At 45.7% G+C, this 19,270-nt stretch overlaps 1 protein-coding gene and 1 non-coding gene across 2 annotated transcripts in view; both read left to right on the forward strand.

Moving 5' to 3' along the window:
* The window catches only part of DNAJC11 (DnaJ heat shock protein family (Hsp40) member C11), a 62,463-nt gene that overhangs the window by 21,710 nt on the left and 21,483 nt on the right, over positions 1–19,270 (forward strand). Inside the window, exons 2-4 of the mRNA XM_061160493.1 lie at positions 1,186–1,315; positions 4,102–4,175; positions 13,177–13,278. Coding sequence (XP_061016476.1) covers positions 1,186–1,315; positions 4,102–4,175; positions 13,177–13,278 — 306 coding nt within the window. The remainder of the gene's footprint in view (positions 1–1,185; positions 1,316–4,101; positions 4,176–13,176; positions 13,279–19,270) is intronic.
* TRNAG-UCC (transfer RNA glycine (anticodon UCC)) lies at positions 6,489–6,561 on the forward strand. The gene has a single exon. It is a non-coding gene; the product is annotated as a tRNA-Gly (tRNA).

The raw sequence follows: 19,270 nt of genomic DNA on the forward strand, positions 1-19,270 counted from the left end.
CGAGGTGGCACCAGAGGTGGTGTGGTGTTTGTAGAGCCTCCAGTGAAGACTCTTGCTGAGGAGTTCTTGGTGGCTGAGTCAGGCAGAGTAGAAAGCGGGTTTCTGTCATCCCTCCTCCTCCCTCCCTTCTGCATTGTTCAAACACACCCAGAGCCTGCTTGTGCTCTGTGCTCCTCTTATGGCACATTCTGCCCTCAAACTAATTACACAGAAGGTTAGAGAGGGACTTCCCTGGTGGTCCAGTGGCTAAGACTGCGCTCCCAGTGCAGGGGAAAGGGAAAGTGAGTCGCTCAGTCACGTCCGACTCTTTGTGATCCCATGGACTATAGCCCACCTGGCTCCTCTGTCCATGGAATTCTCCAGGCAAGAATACTGAAGTGGGTAGCCATTCCCTTTTCCAAGGGATCTTCCTGACCCAAGAATTGAACCCGGGTCATAGGGCAGAGGGCCCAGGTTCAATTCCTGGCCAGGGTACTAGATCCCACATGCCACCATGAAGATCAAAGTTCCCAGTGCTACAACTAAGACCTGGGACAGCCAATAAATAAATAAAAAGGAGTTGGAGAGTTGTATGTGTTGAGCCTTTGGGTGCTGTGGGTGGGGAGGCTTGTTTTTACTACAGATAGTGAAGTATTTTTGCCTGCTTTGTGTGCTTCCTTTTAGAATTAGCAGTTGAATAGAAATGTGTTGATTTGACAATTTTATGTCTTTGATTTTTTAAGGATGAATATTCACTGAGTTTCCTTTGTCTGAAGACCGAGTAAATGCATGGCGTTTCTTTCTAATGGTTTATAGCTCTTCTCCCCTTCTGAACAGTCTCTGTTGAGAGTACCTTGGCACAATCGACTTTGCATGACTTGGGTTAAAGAGCAAGCAGGTCTCTGTGACGATTCTCATTTCCGCCAAGAGCGCAGAGAACCAGGGTGGGGACACACGCTTTCATTCTCTCTGATAGTAGCATTTCCCAGCAAAACACAGTTGCTTTTGATGTACATAATTGATCGCTTTATTAACTGGAAAAAAGAGGCCTTATCGAAGTAATAAAGCATAACTTCATTATATCCTGCATGTAGACAGCAGACGTGTTGGAACGTGGCTGATAGCTTCCCATTTCAAGGCTGATTCTGATCATGATAATATTTAAGTCTCATCGATTGTCTTCTAATTGGCTTTTTCTTCCTGCAGGCCTCTTGTGAAGAGCTGAAAGCAGCCTACCGGCGGCTGTGTATGCTTTACCACCCCGACAAGCACAGAGACCCAGAGCTCAAATCGCAGGCCGAGCGACTGTTTAACCTCGTTCACCAGGCTTATGAAGGTCAGTGTGGGGCTTGGCTCTGTAGAAGCACCCGAGTGTAGAAACAACAGTGTCTTGTAGCAGACACTCGATTTTTAAGAGGCTTGATTTGTAGAGGATAGAAAAAGAAAGTCCTTTGAGGTGCATAAAAGAGGCGGTTAGTTTAGTGCTTTTACTGACAGGGTCCTTTGAAAGAGTAGTATTTTGCTTTGGAAATCAATATGTGTCCAGTAAATAGAAAATGAGACCGCAGGTGAAGTAATAGCCCCAGATCTGAATTGCAGGGGAATACTCCAGTTTTAAATCGTTTACTCGTTTTCTTCTAAAGGGAACTCTTAAAGGTGAAAGGCTGATCGCTACAGACAAGCTTACTTTGTTCTTTTCTTTTGAGAAGATACAAAGAACATTTTTTCCATCTGAAAGTGATTTTCTTGGTTCTATAGCATTCAGTTAAGGAAAGATTCTAATAAAAGGAAGAAAATTATGTTAAAAAGCATAATAGGAAATAGAATCAAGTAATTCTGATTTTTATACTTACCTCTTATATATTTCAGAAAGAAAATTTTATAATATATTTGCTTATGAAATAGTAAAATCACTCATAGGTACAGTTTAGTTTCTGTTTGAGAGGATGAGACAATTCTAATAGATTATGATGATGGTTATACAACATCATGAATATATTTAAAACCAGTGAATTGTGCACTTACACATGGTTTAAATGATCAGTTTTATGTTGTGTATATTATAACCACAATTTTTAAAATTAAAGTTAAATGTGTTCTCACTCTTAGGATATATGCCAAGTAAAGTAAGTTATTTATTCCAGAGCCACTTGGTGATTTGCTCCTTAATTAAACCGACCAAAAATTAGATTTTCTTTATGATATATAAAGATTTCTCATTGTGGACATGAAAGCACTTTGCTGTATTTCACCATAGTTTTACCAAAAAGTTAGATTTTAATGACCAGTAAAACTGAGACTGGCACATAGGTGTGTATAATCAGTCTGTGTCTTCACCAGATGTAACTGTTCAAGCTATTTGTCTGGTCTGAATACAGCTTGTTCCTTATCTTGTATTTGGTTGTTTGAATTGCCCTCATAGCTGGATTACGTTGTTTTGGAGATTTGGGGAAGAGTTAGCAGAAAAGCCTTCCAGTGCTTGTGAACATGCTGTAGCAGCAGGCCTGGCTCCAGTATTTGGCCTGAAGGGAGACTGAGGTGGTGAATAAAGAATTCCTTCTTAAATCCTAGAAATCAGCTCAAGAAGTTTGGCTCCCAGGTTTTACAATGGTCAGCATTTCTTTCTTCCCTGTTAGATTTGAATATGGATAGAGTCATTTACATGGCTTCCCTCATAGCTCAGTTGGTAAAACATCTGCCTGCAATGCAGGAGACCCGGGTTTGATTCCTGGGTCAGGAAGATTCCCCTGGAGAAGGAAAGGATAACCCACTCCAGTATTGCCTGGAGAATCCCATGGACAGAGGAGCCTGGCATGCTACAATCCACGGGATCACACAAGTCAGACATGACTTCGTGACTAAACCAACCAAGAGTCATTTACAGGGCTTCCCTGGTAGCTCAGCTGGTAAGGGATCTGCCTGCAATGTAGGAGACCCCAGTTTGATTCCTGGGTTGGGAAGTTCCGCTGGAGAAGGGATAGGCTACCCACTCTCGTATTTTTGGATTTCCCTGGTAGCTCAGATGGTAAAGAATCCACCTGCAATGCAGAGGACCTAGCTTCAATCCCTGTGTTGGGAAGGTTCCATGGAGGAGGGCATGGCAACCCATTTCAGTATTCTTGCCTGGAGAATCCCTAAGAACAGAGGAGCCTGGCAGGCTGCAGTCCATAGGGTCACAAAGAGTTGGACACGACTGGGTGACTAAGCATAGCACAGCACAGTGTCATTTACATCATTTTTTAATTAGACCTAAAAATATATGGGAATTCTCAGGAGCCGGGGTAGGGGAGAGTGGGGAGATTCAAAGGTCTGGAACAGAAGTTGACCCAGTAGAAATAACTGTATGGATGTTCAGAGTCAGTTACCTACCGCCCTTTTAATTTTTTTAATGTCGTGTTTTAAAATGTTTATTTATTTAATTTTTTCGCCACACCGTGCAGCATGTGGGACCTTAGTTCCCCAACCAGGTATCAAACTTGGGCCCCCTGCAGGTTAGGTTAGTCCAGTCCTAACCACTGGACTGCCAGTAAAGTCCCTCTTGTTCTTACTGAACAACATTTTTCTGATGCACTTTAGGTGACGTGGCCGACACCATAGTGAACGGTGTTTGTGCCTTTCTAAATGATTCATAAATAAAGAAGAGAAGTGCAAAAAAAACCAAACACCCTACATAGATGGCTTTAGGAGCTAGTGAATCTCTATAGGGTAAGTAAGACAGATTTTTCCAGTCAGAGCCTGTCCATAAGTTTACATTAGGCATTGTTAGAAACTGGAATTTGCTCTCTCAAGCCAAGGTACTCTATAGACTGTGACAGAAACTTAGGACAGTCTTTTTAAAAACTACTGTCCTTTAGTGATACAGAGTCAGCACCCCTCACAAAGAAGAGTAGCTCGGACATGAAAAATCTGGCATTTCCCACCTGGAGCCGCCTTTAAACACGTTCTTAGTTGGATCTGGAAGGCAAGTAGAAGGAAAGACACATCAGGAATGGCGGAGTCTCTGGGAAGATTGTGGTTGGAAGGAGAAGGACAAAGAGAGGTAGGCTTGCCTGCTGCTGGTGTGGTCAGGACTAAGCAGAGGACTCAGTGCTTTGTAAACACATTGGGTTTTTTCATTTGCAGTGCTCAGTGACCCCCAGACCAGGGCCATCTACGACATCTATGGCAAGAGAGGACTGGAGATGGAAGGCTGGGAGGTAAGAGAAGCTCTGCACCTGGTGTCCCAGGAAGGGACACCTCAACAGCTACAGAATAACACCCCCCAAAACCCTGCAACCTGCTCTGGGGCCTGTGAGAATGTCTGACGGTGTCAGAGTCCCCTTTTCACCTTATCTTTTGGTTTAAGGGACTGAATTTTACACTTGGGTTTGCCACTTTATAGCTCTGTGAACTTGGGATCGTCGGTCATCGAACTTGTCCAGTGTTTCCTAACCCATCAGGGGAATGGATGGATGAACTAGACCAGTAAGTTTTAACCCCGGGGAGGGAACAGGCTGACTGAGGTGATGGTCTGGGGGTGTCTGCAAGGGTACAGTTCTGGCTACATGTACACGTCCTTCCACACACACACACATTTCTACCCTCCAGGGTCCTGAATGCCTCTCTCCAGCTGAGGTCATAACTGCACGTAGGAATTGTTTGGTGATATTAAGGGTTGTGCATGTGAACAAAAAGGAAGCAGAGAAAAGTTGAGAGCTACTGGATTAAATTCTCTGTAATGATCCTTCCAGCTCTAATGAGCTATACTGTTAAAATATTATAGAGAATAAAACAAGACAGATAGCAATGTCTATGTAGTAGATAACCTGGGCCACCATGCCTTGTGAGAACAATCACTGAAATCCAGAAGTTTCCCTTTGGGCTTCTCTGGTGGTACAGGGGACACGAGTTCAATCCCTACTCCAGGAAGATCCCACATGCTGCTGGGCAACAAAGCCCGTGGGCCACAGCTCCCAAGCCCGCACAGCTAAAGCCCATGCTCCAGTGGGAAGCCCATGCACTGCACCTGGAGAGTAGCCCCCACTCACCTTAACTAGAGAAGGCCCATGCACCGCAATGAAGACCCAGAGCAGCCAAAAAAAGAAGGTTCCGTTTTCTTTCACTCTGCCCCTGAGCAGTCTTAGAACCTTGGGAAGGCCATTTGATTGCTTCACGCTTCCAAGTTACTATCTGAAAAATAATGATATGCAGATCAAGTGGAGAAATTCATCTGAAAACTGTAAAACTCTGTATTGGCTATAAAAATGTGTAGATGTTATTACTTAATTTCATTATAGAAACTTGGTTCTGATGCCCAAGAAATTCTGATAGATGTTAATGTTAACTGTCGTTGAGTTACTTCTTCATCAGCAAACCTGGTCTCAAACCTGTATGCCTGTCTCTTCTAATTCTGATATGAAACCTTCTAAAGACCTTTGAATACAGATGAGAAGAGAAGCAAAACAGGGTTTCTCCACTGCTTAACATTGGTAGCCTACAGGCCATTTTCTACATACAGCTATGTTTTGGTTGTCCACACAATGAATTGTAGTTGCTGACTTTAAAATTTGGGAAGCTTTACATAAAAGTATCTTATCTTCTCTGGAAAAGTCAGAAGATCTGACAACTGTATCTAAATTCCCCTCTGAGCCAACAGTTGATCCAGACATGAGGAGCCCCTGCTGTTTGGACTGGACTGTACCATCCAGTTTGCCCCAGTCCCCACCACTCCCTATCGTGTCAGGCCCTTGACCCATCCGCAGTCCCAGTGAGCTCCCGGTGAGCATTTGGTTTCTGGCTTTTGGCTCGGTGGAAGTAGCAGTGCGTCATGTCACATTTTGTTCGTGGTAGCAAAGTGTTAGATCTAATAGCTTAGAATTTTTTTCATCAAAAAAGGAAACTTGAATCCTATTGTATTTACTGAATTTCTCCTCACACTTCATGCCCCAGTTTAAAGCTCCCTTTGTTTTGAAGACATGGGTTGGTTACAGTTTTTCACGGCAGCAATTGGGGCCACTGAAAAGCCTCAGGCCTCGCGTACGCATCCCTTCCTCAGAGTCTAGGCTTTTCATTGTCCCCACTCAGTGGAACAGCAGGGTGACTTCTTCCCAGCAAAACATCATGGTTTCCTATTACAAGACCAAACCATCTCCCTGTTAGAAACAAAGAAGCACCACACACACTGCAGTGATTTTAAGAGCATGTAGGCTGAGACTTTCCCAGTGGGCCAGTGATTAAGACTTCACACTCCCAATGCAGGGGGCCCAGGTTCTATACCTGGTCAGGGAACTAGATCCCACATGCTGCAGTTAAGAGTTCAGATGCTGCAACTAAGACCTGGTGCAGCCAAATAAATAAATAATTTTTAAAATCATCATAAAAATATAGAAGTATGTAAGCAGTTGTATGTGTTAACTGGATAAGTTTTTATGTTCACATTTTTCAGTAGACTACTTTAAGGGAATCAAGTTCTCATCCATCAGAATTGGCTTTTTTTGCACTGATATTAATACTCAGCCTTCCCTGGAACTTCCCTGGTGGCCCGGTGGTTAGGATTTTGCACTTCCAATGCAGGGGGCCCAGGTTCAATCCCTGGTCAGGGAGCTAAAGTCCCTCATGCCATGTGGCGCAGCCAAAAATAAAAATAAATACTAAGCCTTCCCTGACAACAGAAGGAAAAGACAGGAAGTTACCTCCCCTGATACATATTTACAAGCGATGTATCGGCACCTAATGTGATGGGAGGATCGGCCCCACTCTTCACACTGTGGAGGAGCCTCACTGAGCTCAAGAGCAGTCACAGCGCTGGCCTCACCGCTCCCTCGAGGGATTCTGCAGGTGGTGGCTTGTCCAGGGCAAGGGCGCTCTCTTCAGTCACAGCCTCCACCCCACAGAGGAGGCTGTGTTCCCCTCAGGGTGGTGCTGGTGTTTTTAGACTGCTGAACTTTTTACTTGCCGACCGGTATCCATTTGCCATGCATCTGTTAGTCTAAACACACGGGTGGTCAGGAGGGTGGAGGGCACTGCTAAAGCCCCTAGTGTCTGGGGCGCCTCTAATCCAAAGATATCAGAGTAGCCACTGACATGCTGGCTGCTCCTGTCCCAGTAGTGGCATTGTCCCCTTTCTGCCGGCGGAGACTGGGGATGAAACTGAGCTTTTATAGGTTGCATCAAATATTGGCTGTTTTCAGGTGTTAGGTATGTTTAGGGCTTTTCTGTCTCTCTCTCTCTCTCTCTTTTTGTCTTTAACCTTTAAGAAACTGGATCATCCTCTGGCAACATTCCAAAGGAATAAGATGCCGCCATTCATAGCTCATTACACCAGCCACCTGAGTCCCTGAAGTTGCAGTGTTTGTGCAGATACCCATGTTGAAAATGAAATTGGCCTCTTCTCTCTAATAGCAGAAATCCAGCTCTGAGCTGTGGAAGTGGAGTGGAAACCTTACAACCCAGAGGGCGCTTACAGACCAGCTGACATTACATTTAGAGGCGCAGCCTTGGGCCTGGCTCATCCATGCTTTGGTTTCTGTCTGCAGTCCTTTACATTCATCCATATCTCCCTTTTCCCTACCTATTTGACATCATCCTTACAGTGTATAAGAAGGTTAGCCTGGGGAATTCCCTCGTGGTCCAGTGGCTGAGACTTCAAGCTCCCCATTCAGGGGCCTGGTTCAATCCCTGGTTAGGGAACTAGATCCCACCTGCCATAGCTAAAGATCCCACATGCCTCAATGAAAATCGAAAATCTCGCGTGTCACAGCAAAGACCCAGCACAGCCAGATAAATAAATAGCTATCTTTTTAAAAAGAGAAAATCAGCCTGTATTAAGAGCTACACTGGTCAAGATCATGAAAAAGAAGACAGAAACTCCCACAGATCGGAGGAGACTAACAAGACGTGATTAAATGCAATTCTGGACCCTGAATTGGATCCTGGGACGTAACTGTGATGTTAGTGGAAAGACTCGTGAAATCCCAGATGTCTGGGTTCAGTTAATAGCCTTGTACTAATGTTGGCATCCTGGACTTGACAGGTGTTTGTTCCTGGTTGTGTAAGACATTCACATTTGGAGGAGTCTGGGTGAAGGGTAGATGAGAACTTTCTGTACCATCTTCGTAGCTTCTCTAAAGTTCTAAATAATTTTCTAAAATTATTCCAGAGTGAAAAGTTGTCTAACCAGAATCATAGAACAGACAGCACCTCATGTGATTTTAATGCCCCAGGTGGCACTAGTGGTAAAGAACCCACCTGCCAGTGCAGGAGATGTAAGAGACCTGGGTTCTATCCCTGGATCAGGAAGATCCCCTGGAGAAGGGAATGGCAACCTATTCCAGTATTCTTGCCAGGAAAGTCCCATGGACAGAGGAGCCTGGTGGACTGCAGTCCGTGGGGTGGCAAAAAATTGAACATGACTGAAGTTACCTAGCATGCATACACTGTGTAATTTAGAAGCATTTATAGGAGGAAGCTGAAGTGAAAGTCCACTTTGTAAAGTGACTCACCTGAGTTCTCCAGGAGGTTCTCTCAGGTGATGTCAGAAAGCCTGGGTCTCTGTCCTCCTCCCACTGCGCCATCTGCTTCTACTGGTCTGTGCATCCCCTCATCTGCAGGATAAGTCATCTGGCTAGCACAGGATAGACCTAGCTGATAAGTGATCAGGGCGGACCGTGCAGGTGTACAGACTCATGGGCTGCATGTGATACACTTCACTGATGAAAAATATTGAAAATATCTTTTCAACTGTACTTTCCAATTTAACATGCTTTTGGATGCTGTGTTCCAGGTACATGTATCTAAGGGTTACCCAAGGGAAGAAAAAGTGACTTGCAGCTGGATTAGGCATCTTCCACTCTCCACCATGATGTTCTCTGTGTAGAGAAGAATGTAAACAGTAAAGGGCGGGGGATGTCCCTGGTGGCTCAGTGGTAAAGAATTTCCCTGCCAATGCAGGAGACACAGATTGGATCCCTGGTCTGGGAAGGCCCCACTTACCATGGAGCCGCTAAGGCTGTGGGCCACAACTGCTGAGACTGTGCTCTAGAGCCCGTGTGCTCCACAGCAACAAGCCACCGCAATGACAAGTGAAAAGCACCCATGCACCTCAGCTGCAGAGTAACCCCCGCTCTCTGCAACGTAAAGACCCAGCCAAAAATAAAAGAAGTAAACAAATGGTTTTTTGAAAAAAAATAAATAAATAGTAAAGGGCCCCATGGGAGTCAGAATGAGATGCCCAGCCAAGGTGTTCACACCTCTAGAGTGGCCAGCCAGCTTGACTCTGCTGTTAGCTCTGATTTCATACCAACTGTTTGCAAAACTTCTGTCAAATAGACTAGAAACAGAGTGACATAACACCTTTGGAATATTTGCCTCTTCATTCTGTCACACAGTGTGGCAGAGAAAGTCATTTGCAAAAGTCACACAGCTGGAATTGTTGAAAATAAATCTTGTTCTGCTTTGGGCCCCGTGGAGGGAGCACCCCATCAGTCCAAGATGGGGTGACTCTGGGGAAGTGAAAGCGCCATAAATAGATGTGCACGGGCACCTCCTGGCAGTCCAGTGGGTAAGACTCCATACTTTCACTATCCGGGACCCAGGTTTGATCTGTGGTCCAGGAACTAAGATTACATAAGCCAAGGGGCTTGGACAAAAAAAAAGAAAAGATGGGCAAGGCTGAGTGTTTTTAAGCACTAGTGTTGTGAGCAGGCCGCGTTAGTTTAGTACCACCGAGGACGTTTTTGTGAGGTCACAGAGCAGTCGTTGCTGTGCCATTTGGACTTTCAGTTCTTAGCTTATTTTAACAGTGTTTTTATTTTAAAACCTCCTTTAAAAGAAACACCTGCCCCTTTTTGGTAGTGAACAATTTATATGGGAGAGGAGAAAATGTTTTTATTATTTTTTTCTGTTTACTTGCTGAAAGTGGTAGTGAACAGATTTCTCAATTTTGAGGGGATAGGCCATCTCCTGTATTTATTTTTCTGGATTGCCAAATAATAAAATCAGGTTGCACAAAGCCTGTAATATGACCCTGCTAATTTTAATATATATATATTCATACATGTACATAGGTTTTTAGGAAGATACATAAAAAATTGTTAGCCTGTGAGAAGGAGGAGTATGGGGAGGGACTGTACCTTTTTACTTCATATTTTTCTGTACCATTTTGACTTCTTGCTATAAGCATGCATTTTTTGAATAATTTTTAAAACTTGTGATTTCCAAGATAGCTTTCTTTCACATCAGCTGCCTTTGTAGGTGTTTTCTGAGTAGCCCCTCTGGTCTCACCTATGTTTCTCCCACTACCACAAGGTCAGGACTGTTTGACCCTTTCCTCCAATGACCTTGGTGGTGTCTATCCTGCGCCCACTCTCAGTGTCCCTCATGGACTTGTAGCTTTTGGGGCCCTTGGGAATCATGTGGTGCAGGTTCCTCTCTCACAAGTGTGGTACTCAAGACCCATGTGGCCCTTCCCAGCCTGTTTGAAATCTCAGAGACTGTCTTGCTTTTGGATGAGCTATAAAGTAGGGAAAACCACTAGACTATTCGGGTATGCCTAAATCAAATCCTTTATGATTATACAGTGAAATAGATTCAAGGGATTAGATCTGATACAGTGCCTGAAGAACTGTAGACGGAGGTTCATGACATTATACAGGAGGCAGGGATCAAGACCATCACCATGAAAAAGAAATGCAAAAAGGCAAAATGTTGTCTGAGGAGGCCTTACAAATAGCTGTGAAAAGAAGAGACGTGAAAGGCAAAAGAGAAAAGGAAAGATATACCCATTTGAATGCAGAGTTCCAAAGAATAGCAAGGAGAGATAAGAAAGCCTTCCTCAGTCAGTGCAGAGAAATAGAAGAAAACAATAGAATGGGAAAGACTAGAGATCTCTTTAAGAAAATTAGAGATACCAAGGGAACATTTCATGGAAAGATGAGCACAATAAAGGACAGAAACAGTATGGACCTAACAGAAGCAGAAGATATTAAGAAGAGGTGGCAAGAATACCCAGAAGAACTATACAAAAATGATCTTCATGACCCAGATAATCATGATGGTGTGATCACTCATCTAGAGCCAGACATCCTGCGAAGTCAAGTGGGCCTTTGTAAGCATCACTAAAAACAAAGCTAGTGGAGGTGATGGAATTCCAGTTGAGCTATTTCAAATCCTAAAAGATGATGTGAAGTGCTGCACTCAATATGCCAGCAAATTTGGAAAACTCAGCAGTGGCCACAGGACTGGAAAAGTCAGTTTTCATTCCAATCCCAAAGAAAGGCAATGCTAAAGAATGCTCAAACTACCGCAACAATTGCACCCATCTCACAGGCTAGCAAAGTAATGCTCAAAATTCTCCAAGCTAGGCTTCAACAGTACGTAAACCATGAACTTCCAGATGTTGAAGCTGGATTTAGAAAAGGCAGAGGAAGCAGAGATCAAATTGCCAACATCTGTTGAATCATCAAAAAAGCAAGAGAGTTCCAGAAAAACACCTACTTCTGCTTTATTGACTATGCGAAAGCCTTTGACTGTGTGGATCACAACAAACTGTGGAAAATTCTGAAAGAGATGGGAATACTAGACCCCCTGACCTGCCTCCTGAGAAATCTGTATGCAGGTCAGGAAGCAACAGTTAGAACTGGACGAGGAACAACAGACTGGTCCAAATTGGGAAAGGAGTACATCAAGGCTGTATGTTGTCACCCTGCTTATTTAACTTATATGTAGAGTACATCATGAGAAACACTGGGCTGGGTGAAGCACAAACTGGAGTCAAGATTGCCAGGAGAATTATCAATAACCTCAGATATGCAGATGACACCACCCTTACAGCAGAAAGTGAAGAACTAAAGAGCCTCTTGATGTGAGTAAAAGAGGAGAGTGAAAAAGTTGGCTTAAAACTCAACATTCAGAAAACTAAGATGATGGCATCTGGTCCCATCACTTCATGGCAAATAGATGGGGAAGCAATGGAAACAGTGACAGACTTTATTTTGGGAGGCTCCAAAATCACGGCAGATGATGACTGGAGCCATAAAATTCAAAGATGCTTGCCCCTTGGAAGAAAAGTTATCACCAACCTAGACAGCATATTAAAAAGCAGAGACTTTGCCAACAAAGGCCCATCTTGTCAAGGCTATGGTTTTTCCAGTAGTCATTTGTGGATGTGAGAGTTGGAGTATAAAGAAAGCTGAGCACCGAAGAATCGATGCTTTTGAACTGTGGTATTGGAGAAGACTCTTGAGAGTCACGTGGACAGCAAGGCGATCCAACCAGTCCATCCTAAAGGAAATCAGTCCTGAATATTCATTGGAAGAACTGATGCTGAAGCTGAAACTGCAGTACTTTGGCCACCTGATGTGAAGAACTGAGTCATTGGGAAAGACCCTGATGCTAGGGAAGATTGAAGGCAGGAGGAGAAGGGGAAGACAGAGGATGAGATGGTTGGATGGCATCACCAACTCAATGGACATGAGTTTGAGTAAACTCCGGGAGTTGGTGATGGGCAGGGAGGCCTGGCGTGCTGCAGTCCATGGGGTTGCAAAGAGTCAAACACGACTGAGCAACTGAGCTGAGCTGAACTGAAGAAAGATTGAGGTGGGATGCCTTACCTGCTCACAGGCCTGACATCCCTGTGTGTCCTCAAGGGCTGCCGATTGGTACCTGAGTATTGTTTATGCTCCAACAATATAGAGCCGACATCGTACATCCTAAGGTTCATTTCAGGTTGTAGAAGGAAGAGTTCCCTACTGCTAAAACACTGAGACCTCGTGGCCTAAGGTTGTTGGTCTAGGAAGCTCAAAGGGCGCCCCTGGTGGAGGCCCAGCCCAAGGGAAATGTGCCAGGGCTGTTGCGGAGGCCTTGCCCCTCTCTGGACGTTTCTTTCAGCCTGCATTATGGTGGGCTCCTTGGAAAATTTAAACTGTGACACTTGAGGTGACATTTTCTTAGTAAGATTCCTGCCTCGCAGACAAGTGACAAAAAAAAATATCACTTCAGTCTGGAGTGCTGAGGGAGAGCACAGACTGGGGACTGAGCAGGTGTGAAGGAGAACCTGGCTTTACTGGGGGCCACACGGTTGGACAGGAAGGTCCCCTGGTCTCACTGGGGGCTCTCACGGTCCTGGGGGAGAGGAGCACCAGGACACAGTTAACACTCGCGTCTTTTGTGTCTTTCTCACCGTCTGGGTCCTCAGTTGACTTCTCTCACTTCTACCCTAAGGTTGTGGAAAGGAGGAGGACGCCAGCCGAGATCAGAGAAGAGTTTGAGCGGCTGCAGCGCGAGAGGGAGGAGAGGCGACTGCAGCAACGCACCAACCCCAAGGTCAGTGTCTGGTTCTGAGGGGAGCAGCAGTCTGACGTGGTCAGTGCTGTGGGCTCTTACAGTGAGGACGTGAGAATTGGGAAGAACTGAGTGTCACTTATCAGGTCTCAGAGTGGCGCCTGCCTGGAGGGCCACTAGCAGGCCTGCTGGCGATGCCTGAAGAGAAGGCAAAACAGGAGACATCCCGAGTAGGGGCACGGGCCAGCTGGTGAAGGACCCATCCTTATAATCATGCTGCTCGAGCCCTTGACTGTAAGAATCAGCCAGAGGCCCGTGTCAAGAGAGGACAGCCACCTGCCCACACACTGAGACCCAGGGTTCCTTGCAAACCAGTTAGGATACGGAGGGCCAGAGAGCCCAGACCATGGGGCGTTTCCAAACCGCATTAAGTGGGGGCCATGTGTGCATCACTCAGGACAGCAGCACCGTGAACACCGGGTAACAGGCTGTTTCTGCAGCCATAGGGTGACCTCTTTTACCCGTCAGTCAGGTTCCCGATGGAGGCCGAGTCATATATCTCAGGGACATGCCTGAGTCTGAGAGTTACTTTTCAGTCCAGTTATGGTCTCTCCTTCCTGTGATTCATTAGGGAGGCAGATTGTTCTGGTTGTGCACCTCGGTCCCATGACACACAGGATAACTCGGTCAGTTCACGGTGCCAGTGGTACTGAATGACTAACTGCACTTGGCCCAGGGTTCCTGCTCCACAGTGTTTAATAATAAGGAAACTCAGCAGGCGGGCTCTGTCAGTGTGGCTGGGACAGCCCGGCAGGCAGCCTGAAGATATTCTAAAGGAAAAGAACAAATGCTGGCTTACACGAGGGAAGCTTGATGTTAGGAGTTTCTGATCACATGCACTGTACAAAATGGACTTTTCTAAGACCCTACATCATTTAAAGGCCCACATATTCAGAGAACTCCCTTCTCTTCAAATCCTGTTACATTGCAGGGTGTATTTGTAAATGCCAGGGCCTCTCCTTTTCACCCCTTCAGCGAGTGACAGCTTCAGCAGAACAGTTACTTTGGGTCAGCCAAGACAGAGACTTGAAACAGTGGCTGCACCAATCAAGGGCTGTGAGATGTTGAGACGGTTGAAAATCTCCGAGGTGCTCTGAACCATCCTGAAGGGTTCCCTTCTCTGGGGTCCAGCCAGCACACCAGAGGGAGTCTGGGCAGATGTCAGCGTTGGCAGGTGGAGGTCAGGGTCCAGGAGCGGGGAGGGGTGCCTGGCAGGAGTGGGCTGTTCCTGTGGGGTCTTTGCTTTGCTGGCTGAAGTTCTGCTGCCATCAGAGCAGTGAGGGGGAAAGAGTGTCACAGCAGCCCATGCCTCTGTGTCCTGGATGAGATGGCCCATCTGGGTGTGCGCGGTGATCGTTTATTGTGCTTCTATGTAGATGTGTCTCCAGGCCATGTTTGTGTGGAATGAGGAAGCACAGCTGTGACCATTCCACACGGGTATGCGGGATATTGTACGATTCCCAATACTTCGCTACTTCTATAAAGTGCTGCCGGATAAATAAAGATATTTCCTAACTAGAAGTACTGAGTGATAACCAGATGTTGGCTCTGCAGCATTTTGAAGAGAGGTTTCGAGCTGGATTTTTTATTTCATTTCCAAGTGTTTTGCTTTGCAAGATGAGCAGTGAGGTTTAGCGTGTTCTCATCCTAAGATGAGAGGGGTGATCTCTTTTTTGACGACCAGAGGGAGGAGGACCCTTCTGATGATCGTGGGGCTTGCACTAGTCTGTCACCCGGACCCCACAGGGGACCATGGCTTATAGGGGAGGGGAACGGCAGACTGGATAATGTTCGTAGTACACCCCCTGAAACTGGGGTGGGTATTTCTCCATTTTCACAAGAGTTCACTGGGGAGGAATTTTCCAGTTGGAGTATGTACCAAGAACAGGCAAAAAAATCAAGTGGGAAAAACCCGTAGTTTGGAAATACCACCTCTGATGCAGTAATGCGGGATGCAGAGCTCACCCTTTGACCTCTGTGCAGGTTTCTAGTTTGTAAAATAAGGATGCTTATCCTAGCCACCATGCCAAGTTATTAAATGATTGAAGAAATATGACATAGATATTAATTTCTTAGAGACAGACAAGTCTGCTCTGTAAGTGCAAAGTGGTATGCATACCGAGGTGAGGTTAAGAACTTGCTTCAATGACTTGATAAGCACCGCATGGAAAGCACTCACCTCACTCGGGTGGTCCATTGCCCCCAGTAGCTGGGTTTGTTCAGAGGAAGTCTGTCAGTTGGGTTCTGGAAATGGCCGTCTACAGATACCACCCCCCTGCTCCCTTAGCCGAAGTACAGTGCCTTCCCTGTGTTCAGCCACCTGTGAGTCCTGCCTTGGGTGAGGGTGCTGCGGGGTGGGAAGGAGGGAGTGGGTGCCAGCTCCAGCAGGCGCCTCCTTCCCTCTGGCCCTGCAGCTGGCGGGACCCAAGCGAGCACACGGGCTCCACGTATGCCAGGGCAGCCTGGGGAGCCTCGCACTTGGCATCAGGGCTCTGGATTCGGACTCCATCCACAGCTCTGGGCCCTGGACCCAGTCACTTCTCCAGCCTTAGCTCGGTTTCTTCCTGTGTGAAATGAGAGGTTTGCCATGAGGCCCAGAGCATAGGGTCACATCCTCAGACCCCAAAATCCTTAGCCTTGTCACCTGTTTTCTGTCTTTCAGGCCATGTGCGATCAAATTCCTCTGTCTGCATTTCCTGCTGGAAAATGCCAAGCTCAGGTTGTTGGGTCCCAGGGTCTCCAGGGCACTCCACATTGAGCCAGTGTTGGGGAGGGGATTTACAGTCAGACAGACGGTGAGGTTCGTCTGAATCCTTGAGGGCTGAGTCTGACTGGGGTCTGAGGGGACTACCCTGGCCTTCCTCTCTCCATCCTTAAGATCATGCGATAGGCTTGTTCTCTGCCGTGTTCACGTCATATTGATTACTGTCATCCCTTTCTTTTGCTGATACCTGTAAATCCTCTCTCTCTGGACAGCAGCCAGTTCTGGAAGTCAGACTTTCACTGCCTTTTTAATGAACTTGTCCAGACCCCATAAGAAGCAGGGCATTAAGTCAAAGATTGTTTAGTGGGCTTCATTGTCTGACTTTGAGAGTATCCTCTCCTTTCTTTCGGACCCTGTTACATAAGAGTTTCATGGAGATTGTTTCTGGGTTCCTTGGACCATTTGTTCTCCTTTCACTGTTACAGAGGTTGACATAAACTCTCTGGTAAGTTTATGTCTTCCTGACTTTAGAAGGGCCATCTTATCAGTGTGGTTTTCTATAATAGCTGAAAATCACAATTCAACTTTATCAGGAAAAAAAAAAATGTAAAATAATGTGTCAAGGAAGACATGTAAGCCCAAAGTAGTTTCATAAAGTTTTTTTTTTTAAAGATTTGTTTTGGTTGCCATGCCTAATGATTATAGTCCTTGGAATGAGTTGGTCGTTATGGCTTCAGTCTGTTCCATGGAAGTGACTCTAATGTCATAAACCGAATCGACTTGGCTGACAGGATAATCGTGCAGAAGAAAAGCTGTTTGAACCCATATGTTTGTTGTGCTCAGTGGCAGAAAGGGGCAATTTACCGTATGTAGAAATGGGCTGTGTTGAAAATGAACAAACTGGGGTAATGTCACCAAAGAAGAAGGGACCAGGTCAAAAAAGTGCTGTGATATTAAGCGGATCTTTGGGGGAGAGGCAAGGTGGCCAACTGGAGGGATGTATAGAAAGCTCTTTTACCTGGGTCGTAGCTACATCCGCATCCTGCCAGTGAGATGGCTGATAAACCAAGTGTCAGGATTAAAGACTACAGGGCGGGGTAGTGGGGTGGCATTGCAGCTGGGACCGAGTTTCCTTAGAAACCCTGGTAAGTTGAGTTGAAAACTCAAAAAGCTGGCTTAAAACTCAGCATTCAGAAAAGAGTGATCACCGAATCCGGTCCCATCACTTTATGGAAAATCAGTTCAGTTGCTCAGTCATGTCTGACTCTTTGTGACCTCATGGACTGCAGCACACCAGGCTTCCCTGTCCATCACCAACTCCTGGAGCTTGCTCAAATTCATGTCCATCGACTCGGTGATGCCATCCAACCATCTCATCCTCTGTCGTCCCCTTCTCCTCCTGCCTTCAGTCTTTCCCATCATCAGGGTCTTTTCCAGTGAGTCAGTTCTTCACATCAGGTGGCTAAAGTATTGGAGTTTCAGCTTCAACATCAGTCCTTCCAATGAACACCCAGGACTGATCTCCTTTAGGATGGACTGGTTGGATCTCCTTGCAGTCCAAGGGACTCTCAGGAGTCTTCTCCAACACCACAGTTCAAAAGCATCAATTCTTCGGCGCTCAGCTTTCTTTGTAGTCCAACTCTCACATCCATACGTGACCACTGGAAAAACCATAGCCTTGACTAGATGGACCTTTGTTGGCAAAGTAATGTCTCTGCTTTTTAAAATGCTGTCTAGGTTGGTCATAACTTTCCTTCCAAGGAGTAAGCATCTTTTAATTTCATGGCTGCAATCACCATCAGACTAAAATCTGATTTAGTACCAATTTAATAATAAAACGATATAAGCTTGCATATATTGAGTTAGTGGTTGGAAGAAGTCTAACCCAAATCTGCCTCTCATTCCTGAGTCATGTCTTTCCACTGTATAAAAAGCATATTATGTTGGAAGTGAAAATGAATTGTAAGTTGCAGCCAAACCCTGTTTGACTCATAGGGAAGTCTAATTCTGGTGCTGTGACCAGTCAGTTTTCAGAAGGTCATTTTCCTGGAAGCAGAAGGAGAGCAGAAAGCAAGCATCAGGACCACTCTCTGAAGTGAGGAGGACCTGTCCTTGCAGCCTCACAGTGACCTGATCAGTCCCTGTCTGGGGCGGCTCCTCAGACATGGCTGGCACCTGAGCCTCACGTTCTCACTTCTCCACCCCTCCGGGTCATTTTCTTTCTTTTTTGGGGGGGGACGGGGCAGTCATTTTCCATAAACTTGAATCAGCACCAAAGGCTGTCAAATCATAAAAGTGACCAGCTCATTGGAGTTTTCGACTATTTGGGCCTTATTTAAAGAAACAACAAAATAGTTGAGAGAAAGTGATGCTTTGAGCACTGTTTTTAAACTTCTAGAGTCTGCTGTACCCTCTGGTGAGTCAGTTGATTGTCAGTATGGAGTTAACACAGATGTTTATCATTGCAGAGGTTTTCTTTGGGAAAGGAAAGAAAACCGACTTTAATGTTATTCTGGAAGTTTTAGCCAATACAACTAGACAAATAGTAAAAGAGATATAAATATTGGAAGGGTTTTCATTATTTGCCTTTGGTTTGATTGCATGTCTTTATTTATTTGTTTGGCTGCATCATGTGACATATGGGATCTTAGTTCCCCAAGCAGGATTAAACCCATGCCCCCTGCATTGGGAGTACAGAGTCTTAGTCAGTGGGTCCAGAAAGTCCCTGATTGCCTTTCTTTAAAGAACCAACTGAGGGACTTCCCTGCTAGTCCAGTGCTTAAGACTCCAAGTTCCCAATGTAAGGCACCCAGGTTAGATCCCTGGTCAGGGAACTAAGATCCCATGTGCTACAACTAAGGTTTTGTGTGCCACAACTAAGACCTGGTGCAGCCAAGCAAATAACTATTTTAGAAAGAAAAGGGGCTTCCCTGGTGGCTCAGATGGTTTAAAAAAAAAAAAAATTGCCTGCAATGTGGGAGACCCAGGTTCAATCCCAGGGTCAGGAAGATCCCCTGGAGAAGGGAATGGCTACCCATTCCAGCGTTCTTGCCCAGAGAATCCCATGGACAGAGGAACCTGAGAGGCTACAGTCCGTGGGGTCGCAAAGAGTCAGACACCACTGAGCGACTAACACTTTCCCCTCTCACTTAGAATGAGAAAACAGACTGAAAACTGTCATGAGTTGCATGAGTTGGCCAGTGACGAAACCCACATATGTAAGTCAGTGGCTCGTGAATCAGTGGTTCATGACCCTGCTTCCCTCCTGGC

Source organism: Dama dama, chromosome 14 (assembly GCF_033118175.1).
Source record: "Dama dama isolate Ldn47 chromosome 14, ASM3311817v1, whole genome shotgun sequence".
NCBI classification, from domain to species: domain Eukaryota; kingdom Metazoa; phylum Chordata; class Mammalia; order Artiodactyla; family Cervidae; genus Dama; species Dama dama.